Source organism: Camellia sinensis, chromosome 1, assembly GCF_055761805.1.
Source record: "Camellia sinensis isolate YWXY chromosome 1, ASM5576180v1, whole genome shotgun sequence".
In the NCBI taxonomy this organism is placed as follows: domain Eukaryota; kingdom Viridiplantae; phylum Streptophyta; class Magnoliopsida; order Ericales; family Theaceae; genus Camellia; species Camellia sinensis.
Window position 1 is genome coordinate 20287781 of NC_138961.1, and position 19879 is coordinate 20307659.

At 34.3% G+C, this 19879-nt stretch overlaps 2 protein-coding genes and 1 pseudogene across 3 annotated transcripts; 2 read left to right on the plus strand and 1 right to left on the minus strand.

Annotated features, from left to right (window-relative positions):
- Window positions 1-413: 413 nt before the first annotated feature.
- Window positions 414-5326, plus strand: LOC114321206 (ras-related protein RABC2a). 2 transcript variants are annotated; one of them, XM_028268360.2, is made up of 6 exons: window positions 414-873; window positions 2150-2218; window positions 2898-2963; window positions 3236-3357; window positions 3474-3602; window positions 4856-5326. In XM_028268360.2, the coding sequence occupies exons 1-6, from the start codon at window positions 687-689 to the stop codon at window positions 4967-4969; spliced, it is 687 nt and encodes a 228-aa protein (XP_028124161.2). In that variant the 5' UTR covers window positions 414-686; the 3' UTR covers window positions 4970-5326. The 2 variants fall into 2 exon arrangements, with proteins under 2 accessions (XP_028124161.2, XP_082729195.1); XM_082873069.1 differs by having other exon boundaries at window positions 455-873; window positions 4849-5326.
- A 9071-nt stretch (window positions 5327-14397) lies between these two features.
- On the plus strand, window positions 14398-15680 carry LOC145822339 (monocopper oxidase-like protein SKS1 pseudogene; annotated as a pseudogene).
- A 1137-nt stretch (window positions 15681-16817) lies between these two features.
- Window positions 16818-18668, minus strand: LOC114321169 (protein NUCLEAR FUSION DEFECTIVE 4-like). The gene is made up of 2 exons (XM_082919158.1): window positions 17748-18668; window positions 16818-17651 (listed from the first exon to the last, which is right to left on the minus strand). Exons 1-2 carry the CDS (start codon window positions 18624-18626, stop codon window positions 16818-16820), a joined length of 1713 nt encoding a protein of 570 aa, XP_082775284.1. The 5' UTR covers window positions 18627-18668.
- Window positions 18669-19879: the final 1211 nt, after the last annotated feature.

Sequence of the window (19879 nt, forward strand, 5' to 3'; positions counted from 1 at the left end):
AAACCCCAACCTAACATTTTAACTTATTTCATTTTTATTTTTATTTTTTCTCACCCTCTAAAACTCTCTCGCTGCCCCGCCCATTCCACAATCATTACAATATGTCACACTTTAAATAAACTTAATCATCCATTACTTTTTAAAATAATTTTTATGCACTCAATATCATTAAATAAAGAAAAATATCAATTAATGAATAGTGTCACACTTCAAATAAATTTAAACTAGGAAAAATTGTACTTCAATATTATATATTTAAAAAAATATTTTTTTGTGATTTGTAATTTTTTTTTTATAAATTATATATATATATTTTTTATTTAAAAAAAATAAAAATAAAGGAGCAAGGCCGGTTAACAAAATTGCCAATTGCTTAACACAATTTAATGAGAAGGTGACAAACAAACAGAGCCAAAATCCAAAACGGCTAGAAAAAGGTTCTAAAAATTTCAAAGGGCACCTTCGTCAGGTGTGACCCATCGCAAGGAGCCTAAAAAATTGCAGTGATGGCGCGTGTCATCGCAACAGACTCACAACCGTCTTTATGATAACCCGACGCTTGTTTCCCATTTTCCTTCTCTCTCCTTTCTCTCTGTTTCTCTCTCTGTTTTCTCATAGATATCATTATTGAATGTTCTTCTTCTTCTTCTTCTTCTTCTTCTTGATATGTGACTGAATGAGCTGATATGGTGATGGGTATGTCATCCACTTGGGGAAAAGGAGAGACCAACAACAACAATAAAAACAATGGTAATTATGATTACTCTTTCAAGGTACTGTTGATTGGTGATTCAGGTGTCGGCAAGAGTAGTCTTCTTCTCAGTTTCATCTCTAACTCTAATAAAGACCTTCAAGATCTCTCTCCCACCATTGGTACACCTCTTTCTCGCTCTTTCTCTCTCTCTATACACACATATATACAAACAAACACATGGGTGTGTGTGGGACTTGATTCTTCTTGGTTTATGAATATTTGTAGTTGGTTCTTCAATAAACATGGTTTAAATTCTGGGTTTATGACAATTTTCAGTAGAACATTTGGAAAATTTGATTTAGTTGCAATTTTCTGTGTTGGTAGTTTTAAAGTGAATTGAACTGACATAAACAGGGGAATCAAATTTGATTGCTCAGTTTTTGGGTTGGCAAATAATGGAAGTACACCTCATGCATGCCTGTGTAATGGTTCTTGGGCATTTTCGTTCATGATGGTTGCTGAGGATCATCGCTGGCTTCTTTATGATTTCAAATTTGAATTGTCCATTTGGGAATCATAAGTTTCTGAAAGGGTTTTCTCATATTGGGATAATTCATACTTTCTTGATTCTGTCTGTTTGTTGTTTTATTTCAATTAAAATACCAGAAGGAAAACTCTTTAAGAGATTAGATTTTTTTTTAATTTTTTTTTTTGTTGCTGAAAATGATTCATATTCACTTAACTCAACCTCTCAGAATATTTGAATGGGTGCTTAGGGAGATAGACGGAATTAATATTGTTGTTAAGAGCAACCCCTAAAAAGAAAAGAAAAGAAAAGAAAAAAAGGAAAAGATAGAATAATGTACGTTATATTTCTATCGCTTGACATGATTGTTGGGACATATATTATGCAGAGACTTCATACGAATTAGTATGTTATTACAATTTGTAAATTCCATTTTAGTGATTTGGTTTGGATTATCTAGATATTCAGCATCAGCAATGCAGAGCTCATGTACACTCAGAGTTGCATTTCGCTAATTTGCAACATTAAGCAGGACAGTAGATTTCAGGGGGCTTTAGCATTGGTATCAGTAGCAATATGCTTTCTAATTGTGTAAGAAGGCTTTGCTATCTTAATGGGCACTTTACTGACATAGAATATGCAATACATCCTAGATATACTTGGCATTCTCTAGAAGTTACCTTCTATTGGATCTCTATGCCTCACAATTTTTTATCCACTTGCGTTTTTTGAACTTCAATGCAACAATTTGGCTTAGAAATGTAGTTTCTTTTTGCTCGTTTAGCTAATATAGTTTTCATGTGAAGTATGTAAATGATATAAACTGAAAAATTAATGTGCACTTTATTTTTCTTTTGATGGGCTTTACATTTTTTTTTTTTGAATTCATTAAATATTAAGCTTAAAGTCCTTGCTATGATCATTTCCAGGTGTGGATTTCAAGATCAAGCTGCTAACAGTTGGTGGAAAAAGACTGAAACTTACAATTTGGGATACAGGTAATTAACATAGATGACTTGTTATTTGGAACTATTTTGTTTATTCAGTGTGGAAAATTTCTTGGATCCCAATAGTATTTCCCCCTCATACACGTTACACGTAACAAATTTTTTAGTTTTTTCTGGGATGTTTTTGTTATAAATCTGACTCAAGGCAGGAATGTTTCTTTTTTGGTACTGGTTTTCATTTTCACAGTAACCTGGCTTGTTAAGCCTTTTTAAGCTATTTTTGGGTTTGAAAGGAAAAAGGCCTATAAATGGTGGCTTTTCGGCTTTCTTACACAATACTTCAATGAATTTTTGAATTTTACAAATTGTCCTTGAGCAATATAATAAAAACTGCGGTTAGGTAATCTAATGTTCCGTAAATGATTTTTTGAGCAGTTTTTTTACACGTGAAACGGCTAAAACAGTTGCTGAAATAGCTACTTTCAATACCAAAACACTACAACTGCCTTTATGAAAAGTTGAGATAAAAAATAACTGCTGAAGTGTTTGTGCAAGTTCGAGTGGTTTCAGAGTTGTGGAAGGAGAGCCTTGAATTAGATATTGACATGTATCTATCCTTCAAAACAGAAACACAAACAACAATTTAGAATAGCTTTTTTCTGGACAAGCTTTACAGAACTTATATTATTCAATATTCAGATATGAGGCTATTAAATTTTTTGGTTTGCAGCTGGACAGGAGAGGTTTGGAACATTGATAAGCTCTTACTATAGAGGTGCACATGGAATTATTCTCGGTAAGATATTTGCAAATGCAGAAAATGTTCATTCCAGTGTCATTTATGTGACAGTTATACTTTTGAAAGTATATTTTTGACAGTATTTCACCTGGAATTGTTCTGATTTTTTTTTGGGTAACACATGAATTCTTTTGAAAATTTCTGCTCTGTCACATGCTTCTTCTTACCATTTCAATCAATTTAAATAGTTTTAATTGTTGATGCTATGTTGTCATCTTTCCTCTACCTACTGTTTAAGCAAACACGTTTGTGTTTACCTTTTGTTTTAGTTTATGATGTAACACGGAGAGAAACTTTTACGAACTTGTCGGAAATATGGGCAAAGGAAGTAGAGCTTTACTCCACAAATCAAGATTGTGTCAAGATACTAGTTGGGAATAAAGTTGATAAGGTAAGTTGCATGGTTTATTCTTCCGTATATTTCTCTGACAGGTGTTACACATGCATACTTGCATATATGCACTGAAGATGAGGATTTTGACAATGCACATTACACTTTATTTTCAGGAGGGTGAAAGGGCTGTAAGTAGAGAAGAGGGAATGGCTCTTGCACAGGAGCATAAGTCCTTGTTTCTTGAATGCAGCGCTAAAAAAAGAGAAAATGTGCAGCAATGCTTCAAGGAGCTCACGCTTAAGGTAGACTCTTCAGAAGGGATGCTTTTTCTTAGCTGTCATGTTAAATCCGTGCATGATCTAGTAGTTTCTAAATTTTTGTAATGCTCCATTATCAAGACAAAACATGTTGTACCGTAGTTCTTTACAAGATTGCATTTGGACAAACTCAAGATTGCCCTGTTTGGAGCACCTATGATCACAATTCAAGTTACTAATTTTCCAATGTAATGTGTCACAAAACTGAACATTTCTTCAGTGTCCGTGTTTTTCCCCTCCAAAAAACAAGGATTAATTTTTCCAATAATATGTAGTTTTTGCAAGATATTTTGCAAAACAAGCCAATTTAGTCACCATTGATGGGGGTTTGGGAGGGGTATATTCGGTACAAAATGTGGGAGAAATTTTGTAGGTTTGGTACATGAGCACTTCATCTTGGTGATAAATTTTCAGCTTGATAACAAGGGACTCCATTTGGTTTAGTTTTGAAAATCAATTTTGAAAGATAATTTTTTTGAAGGGTTTGTAAAATTTAAAAACTTGTTTGGTTATATATTTTGAAAATAGTTTTGGGATGATTTGTAGTTTTTTTTGTAGTTGAATAGATAGGTGTGAGAGAAAATTGATTGATTGATGTGTAGAATGTAAGAGAATGAGAGAGGAGAGAGGAAAAGTGATCGATTGATATGTAAATAAAAAAAAAGAGAGAGAAGGAGAGAGGAAAGAGAAAATAATTTTGAAAACAATTTTCTCTCATTGTAAACCAAACATGTTTTTGGATTTTTCAATCCAAAAGTTGATTTAAAAATTAAACCAAACACAATTAATTTTCTTCCTCTTTGTGAATGTCTTAAATCTTGGGCAATTTGTGTTTGAACTGCCCTTGAAAATACAGTAAAAGACAAAAATGTTAGTAAGTCATGTAGTTAATAAGTCATAATAATTGTGTTTGCCTTTGTAATATAGAATCTTAATATTTATTGATTTCCTGCTCTTGGAATAATACATGCGATGCTACATAAGCAATAACTTGGTAGTTGCTACTTTTCTATCTCATCAAAAGGGGTATAACAGATGGCTGTTTTACCAGTTAAAACCACATGCGGTTAATGAAAACCAAAATGTAACTTTAGATCAAAATTCTTTATACCTACAATAAAATGCAAACCACATGTGCTCATTGCATTTCGCTTTATATCATCAAATGTAACTTAACGATTTTACCGGTTTGATTTGTTGCTTGAACATGTTCTAACCAAATTCATACTAGTTTACAGATACTGGACATACCTAGTTTGTTGGAGAAAGGATCTGCAGTTGTAAAGAGACAAATTTTGAAACAGAAGCATCGAGGGGGCCAAGTGTCACGTAGTGGGAATTGTTGCTCTTAGTGGAAATACTCCGAAATGGAGGTCCCAGTGCCAGTTGCTTACTAGCACGACTTGTAATCAAACAGCATAGATGACAAAGTTCCTAACCTTGTTGGAGCCCTTGTCATATTTTGGAAGAAAAGTCATGTAATCCTTAGTAGCTTATATACATACATACCTACTGTTCTTTCATTTGTTGAATCTTTGCTCAACCCTATAACAATTCATGATGTTTCGGATGGTTGGGGACATCTGATAGGAAAACAGAGTGGTGAAATATGGTCTTGTACATAATGTTTTGTAATTTATATGGTCAAATACATGATATATACAGATCATGCTTAAAAAATAGGGAAATTAATGGCTTTGTTTCTTTCACACTTGGCTTTGGTTTTGCTTGCTTGTTCATATGGATTACATTTATTTATTTATTTATATTTTTCCCTTAAAATTTTCGTAGATTAAGGAAAGAGCTTGATGCTATATATTTCTATCAGAAACTATTTCTTTCTGATTAATGGAAAAATGATTTTAGAGCTGATGATGGTAAATGGATATTCTGAAATATAAGTCAACCATTGGTATGAAGACTTGAGCTGGCACTCTGGGAGGTCTATAGAACAAATAATGGTATCTTGTGACATGAAAGTGGACTGCAAGTCCTAGGGGTAGTCAAGTAATTATCAGGTGACCACCAAAAAGAAAACCATGTACATGGTTTTGGACTTTGCATGATTTTTTATTTTTTGATATCGATTCACTCCGTCATCTAATACAAGACCTTATGAATAAACTTTAAATTCTGCATCTTTTCCTTTACGTTGAATCTTAATTTGGTTCATCATTTTTCAATTAAAACAGTTATTCTTTAAACTTTCGTTCAAGTTGCAATGCGATATTTTCGTTAACTCTCTGTTAAATTTTCTAACGGAAATTGACATATGACTCACAAAACAATATTTTTTGAGAACAAAAATGTAGATTTTTTTTCATTTCCTTGACTGTAATTTCTCTTTGCTCTTTCTCTACTATATTTTCTAAACCCACCACCATTGAACCACCCTACGATCATTTTTCTGCAACCTTCACTCCTTCCGACCATCCATGGCCACCCCATCCCATCCCTTTCCCATCGGCTCCCAACCTGCCATCACCGCCCCCACCTTTCCCATTGGCTAACTGAAGTTTTTATGTGGGTATAACTTTCAATAAATGTGTGTTAGGCTCGGATGTTATGCAAGGTACAGACTCTTCAGTTACTCTTCAACAAATTAGACCTTGAAGTTGCGTACCCGTAACAATTTCTCAGTTATATAATGGGAGAGATTTAGATATTATATTGTATTTGTATAACAAAAATCAAACTTGCATAACAATACAGATGACATTATAAATATATACATGCCATGGCTAGACTCTACTAGGTCTACAGGTTGATCAAACCAAGGCCAATGCTATGTATCATATATATGAATATCAAACAACAAGATGTTTCCTTAATCAATCCAGAGTCGGCATATGCCGTTGAAGGGCATATCAACACTTCCATTGTTATTTCCTCCTGATGTATTTTTTTTTGTGTGTAAGTTATACTAATGCTTCCTATAATTTCTCTTATGTCAATTCGATTATTGCATAAAATTTTCTATTAAATTTTTGTTGGCGTGTCAATTAGTCCAATTGATAACATACGTTAAGAAATTGAATAAATTTATGTCAATATGTTAAGAAATTCTTTCCATTGACACCACCATCGATCCCATTCGTTTAGACAATCTGTATGTCACTATGATGAAATCATCACTTCAATTTTCCATTCGGTTATGTTCTCTTTTCAATTCTTTGTGTGTTTTTAAAAACAAAAAACAATGTAGAATTTTGAAAATTTATGACACAGGTGATCACCATCAATGGGATGTTCCCAGGGCCTCTGATCAATGCTACAACAAACGATATGGTCCATGTTAATGTCTTCGACAATCTTGAGCCCTTACTTTTAACATGGTGTAGTATTATTACATATAAGCTATGTCTATTCATGAAAAACTTTAAGGTATACATAAACAAAACATGAGTTAGGTCCTATACTTTTTTGAGAGAGTTACATCTGATTCCGTGATTAGCTTTTATGTAAGTTGTTGGACCATTTTAATATGTTATATTTATTTATTGATTTATCTTTTTCATAAATGGGATTTCATTACTTTGGTAACCTCTTGGTCATGAATGGAGGTTAAATAGAATTCATGAACTTGGTTAATGGGCATTATTTTGGTATGACCATTTTCTCTTATTTAATGGTCATTATTTTTTGGTGTAACTGTAAGGTCATAGTGGCCTATAAATAGTCCCTCTCATCTACTCTTTTCTACACCACTAGCACATCAACTATTTTCTATAGAAGAGAGATAACTACCAAAGAAAGGTGTTTTTATTGGTGGAGCTTTGGGTTCACCACCTTGTGCAGAGTTGGCATGAACTGTACGACAAGTGGTCGGGCTGTTGTATCTTGGAGGGGATAAGTCATAATTTTGTGACTGCTGCATCGGTATTTGGATTCTTCTTACCGCAGTGGGCTTGATCTCCTTAAAGAAAATGAGATATCCGTGCCTCACCCTGATCTATTTGTATCTCATTTTCTTTGCATCATTTATCAATAAAATATAATTTTTTTTTGGTATTTTCACCAACAATTTTAAGGAGATCAAACATGGAGCAAGTGTCAGAAAAAATCAATGATGGAATTGGAGATCTCAACAAGCCTTTCAAGTTCAAAGGAGTTCATTTTAAGAGTTGGAAAGGAAAAGTTCTTTTTTACCTTAGCCTTTTGAAAGTTGCATATGTTCTTACCGAAAAGAATCCAAACAAAATCCCAACCGAGGAGATGAATGATGAAGACTACGAGGCACATGAAGCAAAAGTGACTTCCTATAATACAGATGAGTATAAATGTCGTTTTTATCTCTTAAATTGCTTTGCTGATTAATTTTATGATTATTACTATGACACCACTTACATGTTATCTTCTATTAATTTTTGGCATGCTCGCTTGTGTCATATAAATAGTAAATATGTGGGAATCATGAGTAGTTTAGAGTTAATTCCCAAAGTGACAAAATTTTTTGAGAAATGTGAAGTTTGCAGTAAAGCAAAAATTACCAAGAGGCCTCATAAAAGTGTTAAAAAAAAATACCGAATTGCTATAATTATTTCATACTGATTTGTGTGAGTTTGAAGGAATTTTAACTCGGGGTGGTAACCGATATTTTATCACTTTTATTGATGATTTTTCAAAATACACAAACGTATATTTATTAAAAACTAAAGGTGATGCTTTTGAGAAATTTAAAGAATTCCTTCTTGAAGTGGAAAATCAATTCGGTAAAAAGATTAAAAGACTTAAAAGTGATAGAGACCGGGAGTATGAATCTCTAGGATTCAACTCTTTTGTTCAGTCTTTGGAAATTATTCATAAGACTACTCCACCATATTCACCTTCATCTAATGGCGTAGCTGAAAGAAAAAATAGAATGTTAATTGACTTGACGAATACTATGCTTATTGATTCAGGTGCTCCCTCAAATCTTTGGGGCGAGGTTATTTTGATAGCTTGCCATGTGATAAATAGAGTGCACACAAAAACACTAAAATTGTACCTTATGAGTTGTGGTGGGGGCATAAACCAAATCTAGGTTATTTGAGGGTTTGGGGTTGTTTAGCTTTTGTGAGACTTGCAGATCCTAAATGACCTAAATTGGGTGAACGAGCTACCACCTGTGCTTTTCTTGGGTATGCATTGCATAGTACAGCTTATAGATTTTTTGATATGGAAAATAATATTATTTTTGAATCAGGTGATGCTATTTTTCATGAAAATAAATTTCCTTTCAAATCTAGAAATAGTGGGGGTCAAATAATTTCTGAAAATATTTTATCTATGCCTAGCTCTTCTACTCCTTCTCAAGTTTTTCAAGAAAAAGAAAATTTTCAAATTCAACCAAGGAGGAGTAAACGAGCTAGAGTTAAAAAGATTTTGGCCCTGACTATTATCTTTACAATGTGGAAGAAATTCCTCTTACAGTGCAAGAAGCTTTATTATCACCTGATGCTATTTTCTGAAGAGAGGCTGTAAATGATGAGATAGACTCACTACTTTCAAATAAAACATGGAAGCTAGTGGATTTACCTCCAAGTTATAAAACTATTGGTGTAAATGGGTCCTTCGTAAAAAACTTAAACCGGATGGAACTATAGATAAATATAAAGCGAGGCTTGTCGCTAAAAGTTTTAAACAACAAGTTGATCTTGATTTCTTTGATACTTTTTCTCCAGTTACTAGAGTTATATCCATTAGACTCTTGATTGCAGTGGCTGCAATTTATGATTAAAAATTCATCAAATGGATGTAAAAATAGCATTTTTAAATGGAGATCTAGATGAGGAGATTTACATGGACCAACCTGAAGGCTTTGTGGAGCCTGGCCAAGAAAGCAAGGTGTGTAAGCTAACTAAATCCCTTTATGGTTTAAAACAAGCTCCTAAACAGTGGCATGAGAAATTTGATTCCTGCATGCTTGAGAATGGCTATAAGACGAATGACTGTGATAAGTGCATATATTATAAAACTTGTGAGAATACACATGTGATTATTAGCCTATATGTGGATGATCTACTTATCTTTGGCTCTAATTTGCATATTATAAATGAGACTAAAAATATGCTATAACCACTTTGATATGAAAGATCTTGGTGAAGCCAATTTTATTTTGGGAATTAAAATTACCAAGACTAATGATGATATTTTTCTTGATCAGTCGCATTATGTTGAGAAAATGTTAAAGAAATATAATTTTCTAGACTGTAAACATGTTGCTACTCTTTTTGATGCAAGCATATATTTGTCTGTTGTAACAAATGAAAAAGAAGTGATTAATCAAAAGGAATATGTTAGCATGATAGGTAGTTTGAGATATGCTACTAACTATACTAGACCTGACATTGCATATGCTGTTAGAGTACTTAGCAGGTTTACTAGCAAGCCAAGTCGAGATCATTGGCTAGCCATGGGAAGAATTATGAGATATTTATCTAGAACAAAAAATTATGGTTTGTTTTATAACAAGTATCCTGCGGTACTTGAGGGATATAGTGATGCCGATTGGAACACTTTGTCAGGTGATTCTCTCTCTACCTTGGGTTTTATTTTTACCTTGGGTGGTGGTGCTATATGTTGGAAGTCTAAAAAACAGACTATAATTGCTAATTCTATAATGGAAGCTGAGCTTATAGCGTTAGCTTCAGCATATGAGGAAGCGAATTGGTTGAGAGATTTGTTATATAAAATTTCTTTTTGGGAAAAACCAATTCCTCCTGTGTTAATTTGTTGTGATAGCACTGCTGCTATTGGTAGATTGAACAATCATTTTTATAATGGGAAATCCACACCTATTCGAAGGAAACACAATAATGTGAGATCCTATTTGAGTAATGGCATCATAACTGTGAATTATATAAGATCTTGTGATAATCTTGCGGATCCTTTAACCAAGGCCTTGGCGAGAGATATGGTCTGGAATACATCGAGGGATATGGGTTTGAAGCCTATAAAATCATAAACCATGTATGAGGATACCCAACCTAGGGACCAGAGATCCTGTAACTAGGTTCAATGGGAAGAACGAATCATATGGTGGTTGTAAAAAATGCACTCTTTAATATTTTGTTATCCATCCCTATGATGTAAGTGCATTTGTCCTGTAATGTTGGAGGGTTGAGTTTTTATACTCTTAATGAAATTATGTAGCTCTTGTTGAGTGGAGTGTGTAAATTACAGGAACATCCTTGACAGATTTCACCTGTGTGAGCATGAAAGTGGGGCCGCTTTCGATGAGAACAAGGCTTATTCTCAAATATGCTCATAAAAACTGGGATTAGCACAAGGCCGTAATGTGCTGGCTATTAAAGCTCATGTCAACACCTGGACTATTATGTGTGAGTAGTAATACTTTATTTCCCCTAAGCAGTCATAGTTCAAGTTTGAGACCACTACTGACTCTCTGGAGTAGAGGTTGCTGTTTCACTAATGAAGGTTCAATGCAGAGCACACCTTCATGATGCATATTAGTCCACCTTTGTTTGGTAATCTCTCTTATTTTTATTTTTATTTTTTTATATTAAAATGAGAGGGGGATTGTTGGACCATTTTAATATGTTATATTTATTTATTGATTTATCTTTTTCATAAATGAGATTTCATTACTTTGGTAACCTCTTGGTCATGAATGGAGGTTAAATAGAATTCATGAACTTGGTTAATGGTCATTATTTTTTGGGGTAACTGTAAGGTCATAGTGGCCTATAAATAGTCCCTCTCAGCTACTCTTTTCTACACCACTAACACATCAACTATTTTCTATAGAAGAGAGATTACTACCAAAGAAAGGTGTTTTTATTGGTGGAGCTTTGGGTTCACCATCTCGTGCAGAGTTGGCCTGAACTATACGACAAGTGGTCGGGCTGTTGTATCTTGGATGGGATAAGTCATAATTTTGTGACTGCTGTATCGGTATTTGGATTTTTCCTACCACAGTGGGCTTGATCTCCTTAAAGAAAACGAGATATCCGTGCCTTAACCTGATCTATTTGTATCTCATTTTCTTTGCATCATTTATCAATAAAATATAATTTTTTCTGGTATTTTCACCAACATAAGTAGAAAAGCTGATAGGTTAAATATATTCCATGTTCACCTTAGTATTGCTAATATTATCACGGTTTCTTGTGTTGAATGGAAGAAATTTTTTTTTTCCCAAAAATGCCTATAAAATGAAACATATGTTTAAATTTAGTATGTTGGTTCACGCACAAGGTGAATTTTTTGCCACACCTTTTAGGTAAAGTAGCTGTCTTTAAAATGTATGAATCGGATTCATTTCAGGTCTAAATTTACACCATATGTTCAAATTTTCATAACATTTTTGCATTTTTAGACCGTCAAATTCATATCATTTCATTAATGTTACAAAAAAAATAAAATAAATAAATAAGTGATACAAAATTAATGCATATCAAAACAAATTGTTGGATAAAGAAGAAATTGGGAATGGTGCAAGAATGGGATACAACAGAGGCTAAATTCATGGCAAGATGGAGTCTCTGGCACCAACTGCCCTATCGAGCCGGGGAAGAATTGGACTTATGTTTTCCAGGTCAAAGATCAGATTGGCAGTTTCATCTACTTCCCTTCCACCAACTTCCAGAAGGCTGCCGGAGGATGTGGACCCATTCGAGTCAACAACAGAGATGTCATCTTAGTCCCTTTCCTAAACCATAAGCCGAATTTGATCTTCTCATCGGGGACTGGTTTTACAGTGACGATAAGGTCAGCAACAACACACTTCTTGATGTTTTCTAGTCAAAGCAGTGATATCAGAAAACACTAATATCTTATTTATTTACTATTCGAAATATGGTATATCTTGGTTTCAAAATAGCATTTGTCATTTATTTGCTAATGTTATATGTAATTGGAACAGGTGGTAAGGACATTAATACAAAGAAAGAGCGTAGTAGGGTCCTGTGGTGGTGTCCTTGATGGAGCCTTGATGAATGGCAAAGGGCCTTATGGGCACCCTGATTAATCAAAATCCTATGAGTCCTTCAATGTCAATCAAGGTTAGGACATTCTTCAATTCATTTTCCCAAACTTAAAGTTTCAACGGTGCTTTAACCATTATGCCACTTAGATTATCGCTTAAGACCCACAAAAAATTAAAAATTATTATTGTCGAAGGTCTAAGGCCCCGTTTTGAAATTTACTCCGAGGCCTCCAAAAATCTTGAAATCTTGGCCGCTACTGCTTGAAATCTAGACAAGTCAATGTATGGCCTTAGTTCAATTTGGCTGATTAGCCAATATTTGGTTTTTACTGGTTTTGGAGAACTTGCCAATATGTCTTTGAAAGATTTGGGGCAATTTGTGAAGCCGTAAGCGCAGAATTGGGAGTTTATGGAAGTTCAAAAATTTCCTGGGTTTTTTTGCAACTTGAAAAAGGGTGTTGGAATAATTCTCAAAAAATTTAGGTGCCTGTCAAGCTTATTTGAACTCTTAGGGGGCCAAAATGGAGTTTTTAAAAACTTTGGATAATTTTGTAATTTCTCAAGAACTTTGGGAGATAAATTTATTTTATGAGTTTTTTAAGTGTGTATTTTAAAGTGTTTATGTGGAAATTCTGGAATGGGCTTTTTTGAAACAATTTTGGAAAAGTCTTGAGTCAGGTTGTAAATACAAAAACTAGTTTGGCGCCAGCACGTCCAGCTCGCGCGCAGCTGTGCTTGAGGCCGAAACTTTTTCTATATTAAGTTTTTTGAAAATTGAGTTTTTTGGTTTTCGCCTTTTTTTGTTTTTAGTAAATATTTTTAAAATTTTAAACATTTTATTTTTATTTTTTTGGATACACCATACTTAGATGTATCTAAAAAGTAAAAAAAAATGTGAAAAAATACTTTAAAAAATTAAGAAATACATAAAAATACAAAAAATGTACTGAATTCTTGTATTTTTTTTTTTTTTATATTTTTGGTATTTAGTGAATTTTTAAAAGATTTTTTTTACAATTTTTTTACTTTTTAGATGTATTTATGTTAAGTGTGTCTAAAAAGTAAAAAATTTGCATAAAATATTAAAAAAATTCAGTAAAAACAAAAAAAATACGAAAAATAAGAAAGTAGAATTTTCTTAAAACTGTTTTTATGTGGGTATAACTTTCAATAAATGTGTGTTAGGCTCGGATGTTATGCAAGGTACAGACTCTTCAGTTACTCTTCAACAAATTAGACCTTGAAGTTGCGTAGCCGCAACAATTTCTCAATTATATAATGGGAGAGATTTAGATATTATATTGTATTTGTATAACAAAAATCAAACTTGCATAACAATACAGATGACATTATAAATATATACATGCCATGGCCGGACTCTACTAGGTCTACAGGTTGATCAAACCAAGGCCAATGCTATGTATCATATATATGAATATCAAACAACAAGATGTTTCCTTAATCAATCCAGAGTCGGCATATGCCGTTGAAGGGCATATCAACACTTCCATTGTTATTTCCTCCTGATGTATTTTTTGAGTGTGTGTAAGTTATACTAATGCTTCCTATAATTTCTCTTATGTCAATTCGATTATTGCATAAAATTTTCTATTAAATTTTTGTTGGCGTGTCAATTAGTCCAATTGATAACATATGTTAAGAAATTGAATAAATTTATGTCAATACGTTAAGAAATTTTTTCCATTGACACCACCATCGATCCCATTCGTTTAGACAATCTGTATGTCACTATGATGAAATCATCACTTCAATTTTCCATTCGGTTATGTTCTCTTTTCAATTCTTTGTGTGTTTTTAAAAACAAAAAACAATGTAGAATTTTGAAAATTTATGACACAGGTGATCACCATCAATGGGATGTTCCCAGGGCCTCTGATCAATGCTACAACAAACGATATGGTCCATGTTAACGTCTTCGACAATCTTGACGAGCCCTTACTTTTAACATGGTATAGTATTATTACATATAAGCTATGTCTATTCATGAAAAACTTTAAGGTATACATAAACAAAACATGAGTTAGGTCCTATACTTTTTTGAGAGAGTTACGTCTGATTCCGTGATTAGCTTCTATGTAAGTAGAAAAACTGATAGGTTAAATATATTCCATGTTCACCTTAGTATTGATAATATTATCACGGTTTCTTGTGTTGAATGGAAGAAAAAAAATTTTCCCAAAAATGCCTATAAAATGAAACATATTTTTAAATTTAGTATGTTGGTTCACGCACAAGGTGAATTTTTTGCCACACCTTTTAGGTAAAGTAGTTGTCTTTAAAATGTATGAATCGGATTCATTTCAGGTCTAAATTTACACCATATGTTCAAATTTTCATAACATTTTTGCATTTTTAGACCGTCAAATACATATCATTTCATTAATGTTACAAAAAAAAAATAAATAAATAAAAAAGTGATACAAAATTAATGCATATCAAAACAAATTGTTGGATAAAGAAGAAATTGGGAATGGTGCAGGAATGGGATACAACAGAGGCTAAATTCATGGCAAGATGGAGTCTCTGGCACCAACTCCCCTATCGAGCCGGGGAAGAATTGGACTTATGTTTTCCAGGTCAAAGATCAGATTGGCAGTTTCATCTACTTCCCTTCCACCAACTTCCAGAAGGCTGTCGGAGGATGTGGACCCATTCGAGTCAACAACAGAGATGTCATCTTAGTCCCTTTCCTAAACCATAAGCCGAATTTGATCTTCTCATCAGGGACTGGTTTTACAGTGACGATAAGGTCAGCAACAACACACTTCTTGATGTTTTCTAGTCAAAGCAGTGATATCAGAAAACACTAATATCTTATTTATTTACTATTCGAAATATGGTATATCTTGGTTTCAAAATAGCATTTGTCATTTATTTGCTAATGTTATATGTAATTGGAACAGGTGGTAAGGACATTAATACAAAGAAAGACCGTAGTAGGGTCCTGTGGTGGTGTCCTTGATGGAGCCTTGATGAATGGCAAAGGGCCTTATGGGCACTCTGAGTAATCAAAATCCTATGAGTCCTTCAATGTCAATCAAGGTTAGGACATTCTTCAATTCATTTTCCCAAACTTAAAGTTTCAACGGTGCTTTAACCATTATGCCACTTAGATTATCGCTTAGGACCTACAAAAAATTAAAAATTATTATTGTCGAAGGTCCAAGGCCCCGTTTTGAAATTTACTCCGAGGCCTCCAAAAATCTTGAAATCTTGGCCGCTACTGCTTGAAATCTAGACATGGCCTTAGTTCAATTTGGCTGATTAGCCAATATTTGGTTTTTACTGGTTTTGGAGAACTTGCCAATATGTCTTTGAAAGATTTGGGGCAATTTGTGAAGCCGTAAGCGCAGAATTGGGAGTTTATAGAAGTTCAAAATTTTCTTGGGTTTTTTTGCAACTTGAAAAAGGGTGTTGGAATAATTCTCAAAAAATTTAGGTGCCTGTCAAGCTTATTTGAACTCTTAGGGGGCCAAAATGGAGTTTTTAAAAACTTTGGATAATTTTGTAATTTCTCAAGAACTTTGGGAGATAAATTTATTTTATGAGTTTTTTAAGTGTGTATTTTAAAGTGTTTATGTGGAAATTCTGGAATGGGCTTTTTTGAAACAATTTTGGAAAAGTCTTGAGTCAGGTTGTAAATACAAAAACTAGTTTGGCGCCAGCACGTCCAGCTCGCGCGCAGCTGTGCTTGAGGCCGAAACTTTTTCTATATTAAGTTTTTTGAAAATTGAGTTTTTTGGTTTTCGTATTTTTTTATTTTTAGTAAATATTTTTAAAATTTTAAACATTTTAAATTCTTGTATTTTTTTTTATATTTTTTGGTATTTAGTGAATTTTTAAAAGATTTTTTTTACAATTTTTTTACTTTTTAGATGTATTTATGTTAAGTGTGTCTAAAAAGTAAAAAATTTGCATAAAATATTAAAAAAATTCAGTAAAAACAAAAAAATACGAAAAATAAGAAAATAGAATTTTCTGAAAACTGTTTTTAAAAAATTAGAACCAAACATAGCCATTAATTTTAATATGGCAATTTTCAATGAAAAATACAATTTTTACTTTTAATATGAAAAATACCATTTTCAATTGTTTGCACCATGTGATAATTGCTTCGTAAATGTGGCCACGTATCAACGCAGATTTCCGTTTCTAATGTGGGCGGAATGGTGGCCACGTGGCCATTACCAAGTATGTCCAATTAAATATTCAATAGGGGCAATTTGGTAACTTTACATTCCACTATCATTTTAAACACATTTTCCAATACAATAAACCAGTCCGGCCGCCCCATTTCCGGCCACCGCCATCTCCTTCTCCGCCTCCTCCCTAAACTTCTTATAAATATCACTCCTATAAAACTTCCTAGTCCTGATTACCAGAAGCACCGAAACAAGCGCTCCTAACACCGTCACCGCGGTGATAATAATGAAAGAAAGCTTAAAACAATCCACCCCAACACAATTCAAGCCTTGCTCGGCCATCCTGATCACCCCCGACGCTCTCATTTGTCGTTCAGCTTCCTTATCGTACAAATGTCCGGTGACTCTGACATTGAGTATATAAAATCCAATTGGACTCGCCACTGATCCAAAATTGTATAATCTGGAGTAGTATTTGAGTCCAAATACTTCTGATATGATTGCGAACAGCAATGGCCATTGAGCTCCGAAACAGAATCCGATTATGATTGATGCAATGTAGAGGCCGCTGGGGACGTTGAAGGCGATGAGGAGGTGACCGAGGCAAGAGAGGAGGAGGATGAGGGTGAGCATGAGTGGGCGAGGGAACTTGTATTTGGTTAGAACGATTTCTGAGACGAACCCGGCGACTACTCGGCCAAGGTAATTCCATATGATGACGAGTGATATGAAAGTACTAATGCTCCGTTTTGGGTATCCGAGCGAAGCTCCGATCTGACCGAGGTTGTCGATGGCTGTTAAAGTTCCTCCGACGCCGCAGGTGGTGGCGAAGAGGAGGATCAGCATGTCGATGCTGAAGAGCGCTTGGAGGATTGTGTAGTCATCGCCTCTGTTCGGTGGCCGGAACATGGTTCTCCAACAGGAAACTGAATCAGAATCAGCCTGTTTTTGTGATGTTGGTAGTACTAGTACTTCTCCACCACCATTACTGGTCGCCGATGGTGGCAAAATTGTTTCTGTATTTTGATTTTCGGTTACGATTTTCAAATCAATGGATTGTGGTTGGAGTTGGAGTTGGAGTTGGGCTTCTTTTTTGCTCTTCCAAATACTATACTCTTCTTTTATAACTACCACGAGCGGTAAACACAGCAGAACGACTACAGCGGCAGCACTGCCGCCGTACTCGCTCTGCGTAAAGTTAAATCTTTTCTGGAAAATAATCATAATCATTAAAAACCCGGCTAACCCTAGCGAAATATAAAGAAAATTACAGAAAACTTTTAACTCATTTGGGTGTCGAACCACTTTCATGATCCGAATCGTTCGTGAAAAGGCAAATGAAATGGCCGCTGGAAGCCAACCAATAAGTAAAATCAATGACTTGGAGTCGTCTCCATAGAAAGCACGGTAGAGCTGAGTGATAATCGCTCCGCTCAACCCAACGAACCCCTTGAGGAGGCCCAAAACAACGCCGCGGCTCTCGGGGAAGTTCTTGACACAGGTGACGAGAGCGTCGGTGTTGGCGAAGGATTGGGAATTGGCGCCGATGCAAATGTAGAGACACATTTTCCAGATTTGGGGAGTGGAGATTTTTTTGGTGACAGAGAGCCAAATCATGAAGTAGCCGAAGAAATTGAGAATGGCACCGATGGAGAGGACGACCCAGGGAGGAGTGACCTCGTTGATGAGGCCCGAGAGGATGCCGACGTTGGCGCCGAGGTCTTTGAAGAAGCTGAGGAGGTTGAGGGTGGTTTGGTCGTATCCTAAGGAGGATTTGATTTCGGCGGAGTAGAGTCCGAACATGTAGGTGGCTCCGGCGGCGGACATGATGAGGAAGGAGGCGAATACCATGAACCACCGCCCTGTTAGGATTTGGAGGGGTAGGGATTTCATGGTGCTGACCATTATTGTTTCCATTTGTTTTGGTTGAGATTGAGAGTGAAGTTTTTTTTTTTTTCCCTCTTTGCTTTTGGTGTTAAAAGAGCTTGGGAGTCCTGCGCTAATATATATACGTAGAGGGCTTGGTCTTTCCAAATAAAATATACAAAAATCATATCTCTTATCTTTTATTTATCTAAATATAATAATAAAAAATTATAATTATTTCTTTTTATCAACTCACATCCAAACTTTAATAAAAAATTATAATTATTTCTTTTTGTTAACTTACCTACTATCTAAACTTTAATACTTGACGCGTATTTGACACGTACTTGACACATATTTGACCTCAAGAAAATAAAATCATATGACGTGTATTTAACCTAAAAAAAATAAATAAGATATTAATGTTTTCTATATTACTGCTTTGACTAAAAAGGATCAAGAAGTGTGTTGTTGTTGCCAATCTGATCCTATGGAGTTTTCAGTCAAACTGCCAATCCGATCCTATGGACTTTTCAGTCAAACTAGCAAGTGGACCTCTACCCGTGGACCCGACCCGTTTGATATGGACTTTTCGGTCAATCAAGCTAAGTCTATTAGGTAATAATGGTTCATGTTTTGGTTGTTTTGAAATACAAATTTAGGCCTTGTTTTGGCATTGAAAAACATTCTCTCTATCTTCTATGAAATTAATTTTTTTTTGGATAGAAGATATTTAATTTTTTTAAATTAAAATTTTATTGTCTTTACCACATTACTATCACCATCATCATCACTGTCACCGTCACTACTATCATCACCATTGCCAACGATTGATTTTCATTCTCCATTCATTTATTTTTTTAATTGATTTTCATTCTCCATTCATTTATTTTTTGATAAATTCAAATTTTTTGGTTTCACATATAAAATTTATTTTAATTCGGAAATTTATTTTAAATTTAATTCTTCATTTATGTTGTCAACTATTTTTTTTTAAATTTATTAAATTCAACTTATGTTTTCCAGGTCAAAGATCAGATTGGCAGTTTCATCTACTTCCCTTCCACCAACTTCCAGAAGGCTGCTGGAGGATGTGGACCCATTCGAGTCAACAACAGAGATGTCATCTTAGTCCCTTTCCTAAACCATAAGCCAAATTTGATCTTCTCATCGGGGACTGGTTTTACAGTGACGATAGGATCAGCAACAACACACTTCTTGATGTTTTCTAGTCAAAGCAGTGATATCAGAAAACATTAATATCTTATTTATTTTCTTTAGGTCAAGTACACGTCATATAATTT